This window comes from Piliocolobus tephrosceles, chromosome 12 (assembly GCF_002776525.5).
Source record: "Piliocolobus tephrosceles isolate RC106 chromosome 12, ASM277652v3, whole genome shotgun sequence".
Taxonomy (NCBI): domain Eukaryota; kingdom Metazoa; phylum Chordata; class Mammalia; order Primates; family Cercopithecidae; genus Piliocolobus; species Piliocolobus tephrosceles.
Window position 1 is genome coordinate 21784683 of NC_045445.1, and position 20163 is coordinate 21804845.

Genomic DNA, 20163 nt, shown 5'->3' on the forward strand with positions numbered 1-20163 from the left:
CATGAGTTCAATTGCTTTGATTTTTAGATCCCACAAATAAGTGAGAACATGTGATGTTTGTTCTTCTATGCCTGGCTTATTTCCCTTTACATAATGACTTCCAGTTCCATCCATTTGTTGCAATGACAGGGTCTCATTCTTTTTTTATGACTGAATAGTACTCCATTGTATATAAGTACCACATTTTCTTTATCCATCCATTGATAGACACCTTAGGTTTCTTCCAAATTTTAGCTATTGTGAACAGTGCTGCAACAAAAATGGGAGTGCAGATATCTCTTCCATATACTGATTTCTTTTCTCTTGTGTATATACTCAGCAGTGGGATTGCTGGATCATATGGTAACTCTATTTTTAGTTTTTGAGGAACCTCCAAACTGTTCTCCATGGCAGTCATACTAATTTACATTCCCACCTGCAGTGTATGAGGGTCTCCTTTTCTCTACATTCTTGCCAGCATTTGTTATTGCCTGTCTTTTAGATATAAGCCATTTTAACTAGGGTGTGATGATACCTCATTGTAGTTTTTATTTCTCTGATGATCAGTGATGTTGAGCACCTTTTCATATGCCTGCTTGCCATTTGCACGTCTTCTTTTGAGAAATGTCTGTTTAAATCTTTTGTCCATTGCTTAATCAGATTATTAGATTTTTCTATAAACTTGTTTGAGCTCCTTACGTATTATGTTTTTTAATCCCTTGTAATGTCAGTAGTTTGAAAATATTTTCTCCCATTCTGTGGGTTCTCTTTTCACTTTATTTATTATATTCGTTGCTCTGCATAAGTTTTTTAACTTGATGTGAGCCTATTTGTCCATTTTGCTTTGGTTGCCTGTGTGTGTAGGGTATTGCTCAAGAAATCTTTGCCCAAACAAATGTCCTGGAGACTTTCCCTAATGTTTTCTTGTAGTAGTTTTAGAGTTTGATGTCTTAGATTTAAGTCTTTAATCCATTTTGATTTGATTTTTATATGGCAAGAAATGGGGGTCTAGATTCATTCTTTTGCATATGGATATTCAGGTTTTCCAGCACCATTTATTGAAAGGACTGTCTTTTTCCCAGTGTATGTTCTTGGCAATTTTATCAAAAATCAGTTCACTGTCCATGTATGGATTTGTGTTGGCGTTCTCTATTCTGTTCCATTGATCTGTTTTTATGCCAGTGCCATGCTGTTTTGGTTGCTATAGCTCTGTAGTATAACTTGAAATCAAGTAGTGTGATTCCTCCAGTTTTGTTATTTTTGCTTAGTATAGTTTTGGCTTATTCTGGGTCTTTTGTGGTTCTGTAGAAGTTTTAGGATTTTTTTTTGCTATTTCTGTGAAGGATATCACTGCTATTTTGATAGGTATTGCATCAGATCTGTAGATTGCTTTGGTAGTATGGACATTTTAACAATATTGATTCTTGCAATCCATGGACATGAAATATCTTTCCATTTCTTCATGTCCTCTTCAATTTCCTTCATCAGTGTTTTATTATAGAGATCTTTTTCTTTGACTAAGTTGATTCCTAGGTATTTGATTATAATTGTGGTTATTGTAAATGGGATTACTTTTTAAATTTCTTTTTTTAGATTGTTCACTGTTGGCGTGTAGAAATGCTACTGATTTTTGTATGTTGATTTTGTAATTGCAATTTTACGGAATTTGTTTACCAGTTCTAATTGTTTTTTGGTGTAGTCTTTAGGTTTTACCAATATAAGATCATATCATCTGCAAACAAGGCTAATTTGATTTCTTCTTTTTCAGTTTGGATGCCTTCCTTCCTTCCTTCCTTCCTTCCTTCCTTCCTTCCTTCCTTCCTTCCTTCTTTCCTTTCTTTCTTTCTTTTTTCTTTCTTTCTTTCTCTCTCTCTCTCTTTCTTTCTTTCTTTCATCTCTCTCTCTCTTTCTTTCTTTCTTTCTTTTGTCTCGCTCTGTTGTCAGGCTGCAGTGCAGTGGCGTGATCTCGGCCACGGCCTGCATGATCCCGGGTTCACTCCATTCTCCTGCCTCAGCTTCCCAAATAGCTGGGACTACAGGCGCCTGCCACCACACCTGGCTAATGTTTTGTATTTTTAGTAGAGACGGGGTTTCACCGTGTTAGCCAGGATGGTCTCAATCTCCTGACCTTGTGACCCACCCGCCTCAGCCTCCCAAAGTGCTGGGATTATAGGCGTGAGCCACTGTGCCCTGCCAAAACTACAAGTTTCGTTTTCTTGTCTGATTATGCTAGCTAGAACTTTCAGTACTGTATTGGATAACAGTGGTGACAGTAGGCATCCTTGTCATGTTCCAGATCTTAGGGGAAAGACTTTCAGTTTTTCCTCATTTAGTATGATACTAGCTGTGGCTCTGTCATACATAGCTTTTATTATGTTGAGCTATGTTCCTTGTATACCCATTTTTTTGAGGATTTTTTATCATGGAGAGATTGAATTTTATGAAATGTGTTTTCAGCATTAGTTGAAATGATCATATAGTTTTTGTCCTTCATTCTGCTGATACGATGTATCACATTGGTTTATTTGTGTATGTTGAACCATTCTAGCATCCACAGGGTATTTCCCACTTGGTCATGATGAGTGATCTTTTTAATGTATTGTTGAATTCAGTTTGCTAGTGTTTTGTTAAGGATTTCTGCATCAGTATTCATTAGCAATATTGGCCTGTAGTTTTCTTTTTCTTTTTTTTGATGTGTCTTTGTCTGGTTTTGGTATCAGGGTAATACTGGCCTGGTAGAATGAGTTTGGAAGTATTCCCTCTTCCTCTATTTCCAGAATAGTTTGAGTAGGATTGGTGTTAGTTCTTCTTTAAATGTTTGGTAGAATTCAGCAGTGAGGCCATGAGGTCCAGGGCTTTTCTTTACTAGGAGTCTTTTATTGCAGCTTTGATCTCATGACTTGCTATTGGTCTGTTCAGGTTTAGGATTTCCTCATGGTTCAGTCTTGGTAGGTTGTATGCATCTAGGAATTTGTCGATTTCTTCTGGATTTTCCAATTTTTTGGCATATACTTGCTCATACTGGCCTAATGATCCTTTGAATTTCTGCACTATCAGTTGGAATGTCTCCTTTTTCATTTCTGATTTTTTATTTATTTGAATCTTTTCTCTTTTTTCCTTAGTAAGAAAAACCAACTTTTTGGGGTTTTTTTGTTTGTTTGCTTTTTGTTTTTTTGCTTTTTTAAAAATTTATAACATAATTTTATTTTAATACACCTATAAGTTTGAATACTTGAAATCTCCATCACCTTTACAGCACAATGATTCTACAAAGCATTCTTTCCTTTAGCCTCACTATATATTTTGTCAAATGACATGACTATTCCTAATTCATAATTGGGACCTAAACCTAATGGAAAATACTACTTCGTGTATTCAAAAATATTTGTGGCTTTTTTCTACTATGTATATCTGGCATTGTTCTCAGGACTGGACTCTACTAGTTTTATTATGAAAATGTTAACGTTTCTCCATAGAGTTGTTTTACAAAAACACCTGTTTTCAAAAACGTTCTGGGGAACAACCTGAAAACTTTTAAATAACATTTAGAGCATGGATTTATTTTTAAAATTACCTGATCCCTTTTTTAATGTATATTGTGACTTTCTTTAGTTATGAAAAGTTTTCAACATTATTTTGCCATACCTGAAAGCTTTTAACTGTCCTTAAAAACCCCAGCTTTGCAATAGTAAATGATTTAATGCATCACAAAATAGTCTTATGAACCAACTTTTTGTTTCACTGATCTTTTGTATTGTTTTCTTCATTTACATTGCATTTATTTCTGCTCTGATTTTCATTATTTCTTTTCTTCTACTGTTTTGGGTTTGGTTTACTCTTGTTTCTCTGGTTCTTTAAGATGCATTGTTAAGTTGCTTATTTGAAGTTTTTCCTCTGTTTTTGCAAGAAGGAGAATAAGCCAGATTTATTTTTAAAACATAAATTTAAAAGTACCTACATCAATTATTATTAAATTGAACCAGCAGTGTATAAAATAAATAATGCATTGAGTCCAATTTCAGATGGGTTCACACTAGAAAACCTAATTAGTATAATTCAACCACTTCAGCAAAAGAAAATAAATGAGAATTTCAATGGATGGAGGAAATGAATTTTTATTATTCCAAAATAATTCATGATTTTGAAGAACTCTTAGCAAATAAAAATTAAAATGAACTTGCTTAACCTGATAAGCAGAATCTAATGAAAGCTTACAACAGTCACCCCAAATGGCAAGAAGTTAGATCATTCCCTTTGAAGACAGGTTTTTCCTCTTTTTTGATGTAGGTACTTACAGCTATAAACTCATCTCTTAGTACTACTTTTACTGTATCCCATAGGTTTTGGTATGTTGTGTTTCTATTATCATTTGTTTCAAGAAGTTTTTCAATTTCTTCTTAATTTCTTCATTATCCACTGGTCATTCAGGAGCGTATATTTTAGTTTTTATATATTTTTGTAGTTCCCAAAATTCTTCTTATTTTTGATTTCTAGCTTTATTCCATTGCAGACAGAAAAGATGCTTGATATTATTTCAGGTTTTTAAAATGTTTTATGGCTGGTTTTATGACCTAACATATGGTCTATCCTTGAGAATGATCCATGTGCTGAGGAAAATAAAGTGTATTCTGCAGCCACTGGATGAAATATTCTGTAAGTATCCATTAGATCCATTTGGTCTATAGTGCAGATTAAGTCTGGTATTTCTTTCTTGATTTTCTGTCTGGAAGATAGATCCAATGCTGAAAGTGGGGTGTTGGAGTCTCTGACTATTATCATACTGGGGCCTATCTCTCTCTTTCACTCTAATAATATTTGCTTTATATATCTAGGTGCTCCAGTGTTGGGTGCATATATATTTAAAATTGTTATATCCTCTTGCTGAATTGACCCCTTTATTATTATATAGTGACCTTCTTTTTCTCTTCTTATTGTTTTTGTCTTGAAATCTATTTTGTCTGATACAAGTATAGCTACTCCTACTCTTAATTTTTTTGGCTTCTATTGGCATGGAATATCTTTTTCCATCCCTTTATTTTCAGTCTATTTGTGTCTTTATAAGTGAAGTGTGTTTCTTGTAGGCAGCAAATCATTGGGTCATTTTTTTTTTTTAAATCAATTCTGCCACTCTATGTCTTTTGATTGAAGAGTTTAGTCCATTTACATTCAATGTTATTATTGATGAGTAAGGACTTACTCCTCCCATTTTGTTACTTATTTTCTGGTTGTTTTGGAAAGATTCCTTTAAATTGGGCTTTCCTTCCAGCAGCAATTCATATGAGTTTCCAGATCATTACCTACTTGATGAGGGGCTGGGGGCAGAGTAGCTTAAAGGCAGAGTGTGAAGGGCAACTGCCAACTGTTGGACAGTTGGAGATTGATCAGAATGTGTGTCAGTGGGAAACTAGGATTCGATTTACACAAACCCAGCTGCCTGATGATTTCTGCACTGCCTGTAGGATATATAGGGTGTCCCCATTTTCATAAGGAGGAATGAGCAAGCAGTCTAATGATATGCCACTTATACAATTAGCAATTCAGCAAGTTCAACTTCAAATAAGCAGTTCTAAATTCTTCCTACTCCAGGGGCTGTCCCTACTACTTCAGTGTCTATCAGCTTTTCTGAAAGAAGAGCTACCATGGCTACAGGGGAACCATGGTGGGGCTGTGTGTGGAGGCAAGTGCTGCCTAGTGTTGGATGCAGACTGCAACTGTATCCTTTGCCCTTAGGCAGGAAGAAACTCCCATAGCACCATCCCAGCTAGGTGGTAGCTTGGATGTCACAGTCAGACAGGCAGCCCCAGCAACCTTAGGTGGCACAGCAGCTTCTGTGGGGAGATTATAAAGCCCTCTGTGGTTATGAAGGAGTTGACAGGCTATTCTGTTGGCTTTCTGCCTGTTTTCCTTGGATCCTGAAGACAAGGGCAGTCCAAAGTTATTCCTGGGAAGTGAGAACCAGGCATCAGCCAAGGCTTTGTCAGATCTGGGTTTGTAGATGAGCGCTCATTCAATGTTCATTACAATTGCAAAAAATGAACATGTGAAAATTCACTTGTAACTTGAAGGGGCATCATTTCTAATTGGAAGATAACCACAGAGAAACAAGGGGGCCAAAACATTGCTAGTGTGAAAAGCACATAGGCTTTAGAGTCAGATCAACCTGCAAGTCCTATTCTTTATATCTTAGATGCATGACCTTGTCAAAGGCCTTCACCTCTGAGCCTTGATTTCCTCACCTGTAAAAGGAGATAGGAAAGAGCATCTTACAGGGGCTATTGTTCTAATTAAACAATGTCCAATCCTCATGGCTGGATCTCTGCCACTGGCTCCCAACTCACCTTTTTCCTCCTATCTCTCTAGCATAGATTGCTGCATTCATTTTCTTGTAGAGGGACCCTGGTACTTTTAAGATTCCTGAACTGGAATTCACAAGGTCTGAGAGATGGTTTTGACCCTGTTATGACTGTGTGACCTTGGATGAGTCCCTTTCTCTCTCGGGACCTATAAAATGCAGAGTTTGGGCTTGATGATCTTTAAGGGTACCTTCCAACTTTGATAGGTTTCTAAACGATGTCAAGGTCAAATTCTGAATGGCCTGGTTCACTGTGCTAGAGGATAGCCCTGATCATTTGGAAAGCACAACTCTTCCCCAAGGCAACATTGCCCTTCTTACCATTGTAGTTACATGGGCCCTGTTGGAATGAGTCACATACTCTAGCTTTTTTCAGTTTTTCCCCCCTTGGTTATCTTGGCTTGGACTTTTTGGATTCTGTCTATATGTGATTTGATTGCATGTACCTATAGATAAGAAATATAGGTATAATAGCAAGGAGCACCTCATCCCCCACTGCTTCAAAGAGAAAAAGAGCGAGAGAGAGAGAGACCTGATCTGTCTGCCAACTTCTCTTTCCCTATGGGTCCCTGGCCCATCCACTGCTACCTGATTTATGTCCTAGGGGAGCAGCATAGCTATGGTGAAGATTTATACCAGGTTTTCATCTTCAAATGAGCTACTACCTCTGTTCCTTGTGTATTCAAGTGCTTGGCACTCATAGCCTGTGAGTTTATTCTGGAATTCAAAATGAAAAATAGTCCCGTGAGAGGCCTACAGAGAGGCAAACAAGAAGCACTTCAGAGTGTGCTGCAGCCTTGTACAGTAAGTAGGGTGCAGTCCCCAGCTCTCAGTGGAGGTGTGATATGCCCAGAGAGATTATATACAGTGATCTTTCTCCACATTAGTGCCTTGTGTAGGCGTGGTACACAGTGCATTAGAATTAGACAAGGCATAAGATTTGGAGACAGGAAATATTGAATATTCCCATCTCAGCGCCTTCAATTATTAACTGTACGGCCTTGAGGAAATTATTCTTTGAGCCTTTCTGACTTCCCTGTAAAGTGAGAAGAATGCCGCCTACCTCACAGAGTTGCTGTGAAGGCAAAATGAAATATAGTTAGTACAGCTGAGTGGCTCATGAGCTTGGGTCCTAGCATCCTACAACTCTGGATTTGAATCCAGACTCTACCACTTATCATGTAAGTCCCTCTGAGCCTCAGTTTTCTCATTTAGGCAATGAGTATAGACTTTTGTTCAGGATGAAATGAGATAATTCCTATAAAGCATGTGGCATCTGGCATATAGTAAGCACTCATTAAATATTAGCTAATGATATGATTGTTATTGTTTGTCATTTAGGTAAAATTTCCAATAATTCTAGAAAAGATATTTTGTGTACTCTGCCAGATGGTTTGGAAAACTTGGTCCATATTTTACATGCTTGGGGAAAAAGCACTGGGTATTTTTTGGTCCTGGTTTTGAAACTATAGGTAAGACATGAAACTGAGACTCCTCCAATAAAAAGATACCTGTTTCCTCATGGAAAGCAAGTTCGCACTCACAATGGTGCTACACCTTCATGTAGACAGCTGTTTGACGCCTACAAAACTGTTGAAGTGGTCATGATATTTCAAAAGCAGTGCCTCCATCGGGAGCAGCGGTGTTAATCCAATTATGAATACTACACCTGCCAAACAGAAAGAATCCTTTAGCCACGGGTCTCAAGCACAGCCCTGGATGTGTGGATTTGCCACAGTGACAGAGACTACTAGCAAGGTACATGGGGACAAGAACCGCAATGACTTAAAGCCTTTTTCATGGATTTTTGACAATGAAGTTAATTATCCAGATGTTTCATGTACTTGACCCCAGACACTCAGGTCTTTGGAAACATCTAGACAACGTGGGGATACTTTTCATATCTTTCATCAAAACCGTTGGTTGTATTAAATTCAGTAGGTTTCATTAATCACCTGGTTTGTGCCCTGTTGGGTATTATTGATCACAAGGAAGTCACAGTTTCATTGAGAAAAATTAGACTAACAGGTCTGAAGTGACCAATGAAAAGTAGGAGAGCTGGGATTTGAACATAGTTCCATCAACTCCTGTGCTTGTGCTCACTTCACTCTAGCACATAGCCTCTTTTCATTTGGGGCTGGCTGGAAGTTTCAGACCAAATCCAGTGGTTCCCACCATGCCTTGACTTCAGCAAAGACCTAAGCTTCTTTGCTGAAAGCAGGTGACATATATCCAGATGGACCATTTCATGTGTCTCCATTGTCTGATCCTTTTAGTGACTTAGTGGAATACTCCATGAGAATGATCTTGATCCTTATTTTAGCACTAGCCAAATCACTACTTGTTAGGGAGTTTTTCGTTCTCTGTGTTTTAAATGTGTAAAAATGTGAATGAAGCAGTTATATATTGTGTTGGCAGCTTGCCATCCTTGGTGTGTGTCAGCATAAAATATTTTGGATTTCATAGAGTAGCAGCCCCTTGCAAAGCTGTGTAAAAGATACAATGAAAACCTTCCTTCTTATTTGAAACAGTACTGAAATAGCACCATTTGTGGACCTTCCAGACCCAAAGATCTGAAACACGGAAATAAAATGGGACAAAATAACTCCCAGCACATATATTTATACTTACCTTGTAAATGAAACTTTTCGGCCTTTATTAACAGAAAGCAGGCCCTGTTACACCCAGAAAATTTCTAAGGGATTCCTTATTCGTTCTTTCTTTCCTTTAAATCAAAAATACTGTATGTATATGATCAAATTGAAATGCATCACTGGAACCTACCATACAAATACAGATGCTTGCGTTTGTAGAACTCCAAAACACGTATGAAAATCATTGTCAAGTTTCAATTGATGAAGTCAGCCTGTGCCTATGCACATTTTTTTAAATAACTAGCTCCCCGGCATCATGAGTGGAAAGGCTTCTCAGAAGGGAAAACAAGCCAGGTATTTTTTTTTTATGGCCTTCAATTTTGTTTTATTTTGTTTTACTTTGTTTGTTCAATGGCAAAACATCCTTTTCACTGCTTTCTGAAAGACTAAATTGTCAAATAGTTGCTTTGGAAATGTTTTCAGAAACAATGTATCCTGCCATACCCAAGGACATGTTATAGACAAACCCATTTTCCACAAAAACAAGAATCCTTCAGTGTCTAGATTGTTAATTAGATCAGCACTAGAGGGCACTCTTATGATGCCAGAATGGGAAATTTTTACTAAAATCTGCTGGGCAGGGGTGTAGGAGAGGAGACGAGGAGGGGGCAGATTCTGTAAGAACTGCAGACAACAGACAGCTTAAAGACATGTGCAACTGGGAATTGACTGGCTCGCCAACAGATGAAACACTATTTGGAAAGGGCTGTTTGGCAATCTTCCCTATCAGATCCACTTGGTTTCCAAAATGCAGTTGGTGCTTTGGCAAAACAGGGCCCAGGTATAAGGCATTATTTCTCAAAATGAAAGAAATGTAAGAATCTCTGATTGTTACCATGTGATGTAGTAAAAGCACATTTAGGCAGAAAACAAAATGTGGAGAGAAGCATAGGAGAATGTGTTTACAACTTAACAGCTACTGAAAAAGAAGAATTTCAAATCCTTGGGGTCTTTTATGGTTGTTTTCCCAATCTTTTGCAGCCCTTGCTCTGTGAATTGTTCTGAAGGGTTGTGTGATTGAGTCTGGGAGAGTAGGTGCTTGCTTGTCTGCTGCCCCTAGGCAGGCTCTGATGGACACAGGGTGGATGATGTGCTGTCAAGTGAGGGGACAAATAGACTTGGTTTTGCCTCTGGCACTGATGTGCTCTGTGATCTGTAGCAAGTCCCTACCCTCTCAAAGTCTCAGGGTCAGGGAAGAGTTGGGTGACACTAGAGGTCTCTAAAAGATCACTAGAAGACATATCCCTGAGTTTATGATTGATGATTGCAGAAATAACTTTTGTTTTGGTTTGGTTTTAGAGACAGTGTTGCTCTGTTGCCCAAGCTGGAGTGCAGTGACATGATTATGGCTCACTGCAGCCTCGAACTCCTGGGTTCAAGCGCTGCTCCTGCCTCAGCCTCCAGAGTAGCTGGGACCACAGGCACACGACACCATGCCCAGCTATTTTTCACATTTTTTGTAGAGATAGGGTCTCACTATGTTATCCAGGATGGTCTTGAACTCCTGGGCTCAAGAGTTCCTCCCACCTTGGCCTCCCAAAGTGTTGAGAATACAGACATGAGCCACTGTGCTCAGCCAGAACTTCCCATATCAGTCATTTATAGCAGTCACTTGAGTTATGAATCGAACAAGATATGGTAGGCACCCTGGGGTAGAAGGTGACTCTATGCTGTCAATAGGATGGTACCGAAATGATTTGCCAGCACAGAGGGGCTTATTTGCCTGTATTAGTCATTGCTTTAGGTTTATGGCTCAGTCCAAATATAACCTCAGAGACTTACCACACTAAGCCATCAGTAGGTCCCCTCAAATTGGCTCATTATGTCCAAGTTAGGCCTGATCCCTCACTTGTGTGCTAGCACTAGCCAGAATCTCAGGCATGCCCATGTGTCCCTCCCTGAGGAGTCAGTATGGGGCAGACGCTCTGGGCACTTAATGGGAAGAGTGGCACACTGAATACAGACTTATCTACTCTGATTTTGGCCCCAGCATTTGTTAGAGAAATGCATGAGTGCTTTTGTCTAAGTCTCTGCTTGTAAGAACCTGGGCTATCCTTCATAGGAATGTTCCTGATTGAGTCAAATTCATTATAAAGTCTTAGAATGTTATTGGCCGGGCACGGTGGCTTATGCCTGTAATCCCAATACTTTGGGAGGCCGAGGCAGGTGGATCACTTGAGGTCAGGAGTTTGAGACCAGCCTGGCCAATATGGCAAAATCTTATCTCTACTAAAAATACAAAAAAATTAGTTGGGCATGGTGGCGGGCACCTGTAGTCCCAGCTACTCAGGAAGCTGAGACGGGAGAATCACTTGATCCTGGGAGGCAGAGGTTGCAGTGAGCTGAGATCGAGCCACTGCACAACCTGGGCAAGAGTGAGACTCCATCTCCAAAAAAAAAAAAAAAAATTGTTATCATCAACAGGGACCTTTGGGAAATCAGTTAGTCCAACACCATCACTGTAGAGATAGGGAAATGGGGAGCCATCTTCATTTGGGAATGGGGTTGCCCAGGGTTTCACAGCCTGTTAATGGCAAAGCTGGCATTGGGATATCAGATTTTGTTTCTATTCCAGGCCTCTTTGTGTTACCTTGTGCTGTATTTTTCTCTCTCCTCCAACATCCATTCTAGGGAATAAGTGACCAATGGCTATGAACCTAAGGGTTTTTGACATAGCTAGAATAGCTCTGTGTTTACGGATTGTGTCATTTAAGGTGGTACCAGTGGAAAGATATGGGGACACATCCCTATCAAAAATATGTCCTTTTTAAATGTCGTAGGGCTGGAGATCAAACCTATATAGGGTCATTCCTCTGGATCTAGAAGGCTCTGAAGTCTTGAGATGCTCTTGCCCAAAAGCAAGGATCAGGTTGGAATCCTTGTCAGCTGGCAGGGAACGAAAGGATGGGAGGGTGGGTCTGGAAACCAGGTTTAGTATCTTGGGGGAGGGCAGACACTGTGAAAAGAGCAGTCAAGACAACCTCAGGGGACATCACAGTTGTGCCAAAGGCTGTTCCTTGGGAGGTTAAAACAAATACTCAAAGAATACATATTTGAAAGAATATTCTGGGTTCCAGTATTCTCAGGCCAACCATAAGAAGCTCCCTCTCATGAGGTATGCGTGATTTCCAGTGGGCTTGGCATGGAACAAGGAGGAATTAAGAGAGATCAAACAGTAGAACACACAGATGTGGGGGACAGCCCTCTCCCATATCAGTGATGTGGTTACTTTCCACATGGCCTTTACATGCACATGTCTTTGAGCCCTGCTTTTGAAAAGCTGGTTCTTTTCCCAGGGCGACAAGATGGCTCAGCTACAGGGGACTGGGAGCTGTGTGGCAGGCCTGCCACAGACTCACTATGCCTCTAGACAATTCTCTGATTGGTCTTCCTCCCTAGGTGACAGTAATAATGCCTAAAACGTATTGTATGATGACTGTGGACCTGACATTCTGCTACATGATTTACATGCATGATCACATCTAATCCTCCCAAGTACTTTAGGAACTACCCTTCTAGACGGAAACACATGGGCCTACCTACCCAGGTTGTTTCTGCTCTGATAGAGCTGTCTTTTCTTCTGATTGGTCAGTTCTGATACCATATCTGTTGTTAAAGATGGTGAATGTCATCACCAGTGTAGGCACTATACTTGCCCCCACTTTGTTTTTTGCTGGTTGTGTTGTTTTGTTTTGTTTTGTTGAGACAGAGTCTCATGCTGTCACCCAGGCTGCAGTGCAGTAGCATGATCTCGGCTCACTGCAACCTCCTCCTCCTGGGTTCAAGTGATTCTCCTGCCTCAGCCTCCTGAGTAGCTGGGAATACAGGCACCCTCCACCACGCCAGGCTAATTTTTGTATTTTTAGTAGAGACGGGGTTTCACCATGTTGGCCAGGCTGGTCTCGAACTCCTGACGTCAGGTAATCCACCTGCTCGGCCTCCCAAAGTGCTGGGATTACAGACATGAGCTACCATGCCCCGCCTTGTCCCCATTTTATAGGTGAGGAAATCAGGGCTGAGAGATTAAGATGCCTTTGCAGTGTCATGCAGTTGGTAAGTGAAAGAGCCTTAGGACCAGAATCCAGTCGGTGTGACTACTGGACTTATTTCATGGTCCCACACCACCTCTCAGGACTGTGCATAAGCAAAAGGCTGAGGTCAAGCATTTTAACACTTTGCGAGTAAAAAAGACCAGTAGCTTGTTTTGCTTAGGGCCTTAAGGAACACCCAGGCCCTTTGCCTGGCTCCTCCATTCACCTCCACCAGTTTGAGCAAGCATCCTTAGCCTGGGACTTTGGGGGCACCACATCCCTTTCCATTTAGTGAAATAAAATTTAGCATGTATTAACATAAGGCATTTTTCGCTAGGATATACTGTATTTGGCCTTCAGAGATCAAATGAGGAAGGTGGCTTGAAATACAAAAGGAAGTGGTGGGTTTCTGAGCAGCAATAGAGTAGGTGAGACCAGAATGATGGTGGAAGGGCATCCTACTGGGAGAATGTGGAAATTCTAAAACATGTCAGCTCTTGGTGTGGCAGTTAAAGGGAGGGTGAGCACGCCAGTTCAGTGTCAGAAACCAGAGAGGTTGAATGGGCCATTTGCTTGGCAGCTCTGGAACAGTGGTAGGCAGTTATTTCTAATAGAGTGTACTATCTGCTGCAGATTTGCAATCTGACCCAAACAGTGTTGGTGTGGGTTTCTTAACAACTTCCTTCTCTCTAGCCGTTATATGGAAGTGTGTGGCTGTGGAGGTCTCTGCTAATGAACAGCCATCACCAATATCCCAGGCTCCCGGCAGATGAAGAATCTGCATGAGCAGAAAGAGAAATGTGGAGGGTGGTGGCAGTGCAAGAGGGTCAGTTGTTCATCGATTCGATTTTTCTTGTTTTTCTCAATTAAGTTTCCTTGTATAATTTTTCCATCATAAAGAATCTGCTACTCTATGTTTCAAATTAACAAAGCTGTTTCTCTGGACAGAATGATGTTCAGCTGCATTTAAATTTGGCCATTATTATTTTGCACATACTCTCATTTACTCATAAACTCTTTGAAGGCTGTGCTCTGGGCTCTATGAACTACTAATAACATGTTGTACTGAGGAAAAGACTAGGGATTTGTATACTTCTAAGTAACGTGGCACCCAAATTCAAGGGAAAGCTATTAGAGAATGAAAGAATATTGGAACTGGGGGAATTTTAGAAACCATCTTGTCAAGCTCCTTCATGTCATACAGCCCCCTGGGAGAGTGGAGAAGAGAATTCGCCCAAGATCAAATGAGTCATTGGTAAAACCTGGATTAAAAACCAGGGATCCTGATTCTCAGTCAAGGGCTCTTGGATTTTTACCTCATCCTGGTTTTTCCAGGTGTTAATTTGGATCCTTCCTACAAAAGTGAATCGTTTCACTTTCATTTCTGAAGCCCTAAGCACCCACCCTGAGAATGTAAATGCCAAGCATAAGTATCATGGTCTGAGGTTCCTGATTAGGATGAATCCACATCTGGAGTTTTTGGATTCCCAAGTCTCCCGCTATTCCCATTACTCCAGTGCTATATATGTGTTCCCTTCATTTTCATCTTTTGCCTTCCCTGCTGATTGGATGCTTAGGCAGTTGCCTAAGTACCATTTGAGTGACATTTAGTCATATCTTCTGGAACCTGGCTCAGAGGAAGGTTATTCCTATGGCTTTTTCTCCAGCCAGTGTCTAGGTAATGGGCATGATAACCCAGCTCCTTTTTTCCATCCAGTGCTGCTGCTTTTCCAGGATGTGGCTTGCTGAGGGCTGATGAATCCCATCTTAGAGTGTCAGCCAGGCCAGCTGTTACAGAACATGACAGCAATAAATGAGAAAGACTCTGCTGGGATGTGGGACTACAGTATTATGAAACTGCCACTTAGAGGCTTCCTGTTTTTACAGTATTTCAAGGTGCAAGCACGTGGCATTCTCTGGGTAGCAAATGGCCCAGCTGAAAAGAAACCTGATTTATAGCCTGTTGGGAGGGCTTTCCACAAGGAGAAATTATGAATTTATAATACCTCTTCCAATCCGAAAGCAAATTCTTTCTAATGCAAATGTTTAATCTGATGCCATCAAGTATGTTCTCCATACATAAACAAAGGCATAAATAAAACAGGGAGAAACTCTTTCCTAGAGGTGATAACATACAGTACATTTCTGTAGAACCCTTTTCCAAGCAGATGGCCTAAAAATATTCCACAAGATGTAGTCAGGGATATTTGTCTGTTTTATTCACTACTGTATCCTCAGTATCTCTAACAATGGCTGGCACATAATCGATAATAAATATTTTTAATAAAACATCATGATTAAAGGGCATTTTTAAAGGATTTCATTTAAGAACCTTCCCAAAGAGAGTGTGTGTGTGTATATGCATAAAATGGGTTCTTAAAATTAATTCATTTTCTTCTAATTAGTATGTCTCTTTTGTTTTACCTTTTCCCTATGAACTTTGGCTCACTTCCGATGACTGGCCACCCTTTTGGTTGATGCACCTGTAACGTCTTCACGGATTGTCAATACTCCACCTCTACCCACCTGGGCTCCCAGGTAAGGCAATGAGCTTCCAAAAGTCTTCTCAGTGCAATCACTGGGCAAATTTTATAAGGCAGTCAAGAAGTTGACCTAGAAATAAAAAAAAAAATCTCAAGAGACAATAGTAGTTCCTTGGTTAAAGTTAAATTTGATCCCATTCCCATATAAATCAATTATTTATACACTTAACATTATTTGAGAATTTCTATCAGTACAGTGAAATGAAAATTATGGCTTTGGAAACTGCTGCTTACTTCACTTCGGAATTTTCTGATCCTAGGAATCAATATATGGCTTTATGTTTTCCTTTTAAAAATATATTCTTGTGTGTGTGTGTGTGTGTTTTGTCTTTTCATCCAAAGTTGTGTTATTTTTGTTCACAAGGCCAAGTGCTGTGGAAGGGATCATAGCCTCTCTTCACTGTGTAGGGACTCTAAATCATGGGATAGGTCAGTACGTTGTAGATTACTTATTTCTTATGGCTGGAGTAGAAGATGAGCACATTGGGCGCTGGATGGTAAGTCCACTAATAGGAGTGCCTTGTCTAACAGATTTGATGTTAGGCCTCACCAAGTGTATCGCTTTTGTTTCTCATGACATTCGCTTCCCCAGCAGTCTTAACAGCTCAGAAACAAGGAAAGGGGGCTTAACCACACCAGAGACTGATAATAAAAGAGCCATGTATTGCTTCTCAAATGATGATTCAAAGGCTCTGCTGCTAGCCATGCTATTAAAAAAGGCTCTCTTAACTCACTTTTAAGGCCTGCAAAACGTATTTGCTGTAAAGAAACATTTCTCCCAAGAAAATGCACAGGCTATATAGCCCACTTCGGGCATAAAAGAAGTGTTGCTACATTGTAAAATTCCTTGTTCTGGCATTAATAATAATAGAAAAAGCTAACTGAGCCCATTTGAACCCTCAGATTAGCAACTGACCTGTGTATAACTTCACAGTCTCTGGCTGCTTATAATATCAGAAATTCACCCAGTGGAATGAGTGTTTTGTGATCCTTAAGACATACATTATAAAAACAGCTAAGCATGTTTTTTGAATGGAGAAACACTGTTTACTTTGATGGATGTCTTGTGTTTGAGTGGAAGGGACTAGAGAGATGATTTATATATCACTTTATGTGTGCTTTGAATTTTCATCTTTTTAAAGAGCATGAGTAAAGTCTAATTGTTCTTTTATTTTTCTTTTGTTATTTGTGTTTCATATATTCCTGATAATATGAAAAATCCTTGCCAATTCCTCCTAGGACCTTTCAATCAGGCATTTCCATTTCAGTGATGCCACAGGGTTGGGTTTGGTTTGGGTTTTGCTTTATTGGCTTTTGTTTTTTTTACCTAGATTCCCATTGCTCTCTGTGAAGGGGAATGGAATTAGCATGAGCGAGTGGTAGATCCATCATTCCCAGCCCACACTACTCCAGGGATCTGGCTCTCAGTGTGGCCTTGCCCCTTTTAGCCTTCTGATTGGGAATCTCCCCATTACTTGAGAGGAGCCAGTGGGGAGCAAAGTGGAGAAGCCATCTATGAGCTGTTTCCCTGAGGTTTGGGAAGCTGGAGAAATATGCTATTGAAGCAAAATGGAAAACTTTTATTATTTTAACTCCTCTCCTACCAAGCTCTTGCTAGCGACTGGTTTTACTGTTCCTTTAACAGGTGGAGGATTTTTCAGATTCTAGATGCAGCAAGGTAAGTAACGATGTATTTTTAGTTTGACTGAACCCAAGTAAGCTAGAATAAAGAGACTCTGCAGTTGCCTGTCAGTTTAATTTCAGTACAACAAATAGTTAAGTTTTTGGCTTGGACAAATTCTTTCCAGGGCTCTGTTTTTTTTTTTTTTTTTTCGTTTAAAACAGCTGAAACTACCCAGGCTTGGAGTCTCAGTTCTGAAGGCCAACTTAGTTCAGAAATGGGATGAATGTTCAGGGTGACCACCCCAAACAGGTGTGCAGTAGGTCATTAGCTCTTTTTCCTCTTTTTGCTGAAATAGGATGACATAGTACAGTGTGTTGTTAAGAAGACCCCAACCATTGGCAAAGTGTTCTTTACAGTGCTTCGGGCACGTCTGCCTGTCCCTAGGCTGGACTGTGATTTAGAGAACAAGTAGGTCAACATTTCCTTGAAATCAATTATTTGAAAATATCAGGGCTTTTAACGTATGTAAATATGTAGACTTGCATATTTACAAGTAATCCCATAGGCCAGGGGCCTTTATGACATGAACGCTGCAGGAGAGCAAATCTAATCAAATACAAGAAAGTTCCTCTCTGTGGGGAAGGGGGACGCTGAGAATGCTCCCGGATGATGCCCCTGCAGGCAACAACTGTTGCTAAGAGCCGTACCATCATATTGCCACCAGAGTCAGAGAGGCTAGCAGGAACCATAAGCCATTTTGGAAATGTGTGCTCTAGTCGCTTCGCACATTGTTTTCTAAGGTCATGATGCTCACCAGTACAGTCTTTAGCTTTTTGTAGGCTTATTGGCTCCAGAAATATTTACTAGTGCCTCTGCTTTTTCTTAATACCCTCCTACAATCCACGCTGTGCTCCCTGGCCAGATAGGTTAGCAAGAGCAAAGACTATAGCTCTGGCATTTTTCCACAAGGACAGACTCCCATTAAAATAGACTACTTCAGCCATTTTGGGGATGCCTAGTTTAGCTTTTTGTAGCTGGGCTTCCATACTCCCATTAGGGCCTCAATGGATTTACTTGACAGCTGAGAATAGTAAATTTAGTGTTTAATTTTGTAGTCAGATTATAATTTATTGAGCTAAATAGTACAGACACACATAGACACCTAATCACACAGTATTAGTATGGGAGAACATTGAAATATCATCGATTGGGTGTGTCATGGAGGCAAAGTACCAAGTTCTGTTACTAATGAGGTGACTTTTATCAAGCACTAGCTCCACTCTGAGCCTTAATTTCCTCGCCTGTAAAATAAAGTGGAGTGGATGACCATTAAGACAATGGTCAATAACAAAGGGACTACTATCCCTATAATAGCTTTTATGGGGAAGTCTTGAGAATTTTGTTTTCTTTTTGCTTTAAAATTACTAGATGATAGCACCATCTCTTTAAAACAGTTTTGCTGTATAACAAAGCAAATCCTGACACACTTTTTATTTTTATTATGGTGTTGATTAGTTGGACCAGAAATTATTGTCAGAGCAACTAATACCTGGCCTTAATGAGAGAAAAAAAGAGGAGTGCAGGTGGTGAGATAGGAAAGAAACGGTTTTGGTAAATATCAATGGGGCCCTTTTTGAATTTTGGTGAGCTGAATGATGTATGAAAACTATTTGCAAGGCTAGCATATTTTTCAACCACTAGTAAAATAATAAAACAAGCAATATTTTTAGTAATTCCCATTGTATATGCAGTTTCATAAATGTACAAGATTATGATGACCTCTGCCTCATAATTAACAATTTGCGTAAGTACTTGCTATTTTTTAGTTGTCTGAATAGATTTTTGTAATCCAGAGAAAGAAGGGAACAATCAGTGGAAGCCATCCCAAATGCCTAGTATTATTGCCACACACATGCACAATCAACAGCGATACTAATTGCTTCAGACCAGAACCTCATTTGTTTTTCTAAGGACAGCAAAAACATTAATAGCCAGAGTGCCTGTCAATCTCTCTCTCTTTTTCCTATAGCCAATTGTATCATAGGGCCTGCAGTTGACTGTAAGCAAATTATTTGGTTGGATTTTCAGTGTATCATCTTGTAATGGAGTTTCCAAGTTTCTGTTTCAGTTAGCAATCAATGCCTTGAACAGCCAGACTTATTTTTATAATATTTTAACAATAGACTTCTATAAATTTAATGAATAAAAGGATGCCGACATGCCAATCAGTTCTGCTGCTGCATTTACATTCTACTACATATTGCATATCTTTAAAATTATTGGCATTATACCTGCATACAAGAATCATAGAAAGTCCAGGCTGGAGGGGAGCTTTAAGATCATCCTGTCACACTCCCTCCTTTTTCAGATGAGTATGATTGTCAGTAATTTAAATCTTGGTAACAACCACCAAATCAATGATGCCACACTTTTTTTTTTTTGTAACTTTCAAACGTTGAGAACTATTATAGTAAGTTTGAATGATAACTGGTTGTTTGGGAATCATATTGCTTCAACTTATTTTCAAAACAACTGAATCAGAATTTTAAAAATATGCCCTCATAAGGCTTACCTAAACATAGCCATAATGTTGATGGTATATGTGTGAAAGCAGATGTTCTATGCAGAGCACCTGGCAGCGAGACACTCAACCAATATCAGCTCTCTTTCCTTCATGCATAGATTACCTAATTAATATTACCATAGTGGAAACATTACATCAGTGACTGACAGTCTGGGCATTTAGAGTCAAACTGACTTCAGGTCCAATCCTGGCACTGCTACTTTCCAACTGTGTGACCTTGGGTAATTTAGTTCATTTCTGTTGGCTTCAGGTAGTTTTCTCACATGTGAAATGTAGCCACTATATAGGCTTGTTTTGAGGATTAAAATTAGATCTTGCATATCAACTGCTTAGCACTGTTCCTGGCACATAGTCAACAGCTGATAATGGTGGTTATTACCATCATTGTTTGGCATA

The 20163-nt window shown here is 39.7% G+C and overlaps 1 protein-coding gene across 2 annotated transcripts in view; it reads left to right on the forward strand.

Annotated features, from left to right (window-relative positions):
* The window catches only part of HS6ST2 (heparan sulfate 6-O-sulfotransferase 2), a 375611-nt gene that overhangs the window by 267966 nt on the left and 87482 nt on the right, over nt 1–20163 (forward strand). The window contains exon 4 of one of the 2 annotated variants that reach the window (XM_023198906.2): nt 17205–17237. The exons of the other annotated variant lie outside the window; for it this stretch is intronic. Coding sequence (XP_023054674.1) covers nt 17205–17237 — 33 coding nt within the window. The remainder of the gene's footprint in view (nt 1–17204; nt 17238–20163) is intronic. 2 annotated transcript variants of the gene reach the window in all.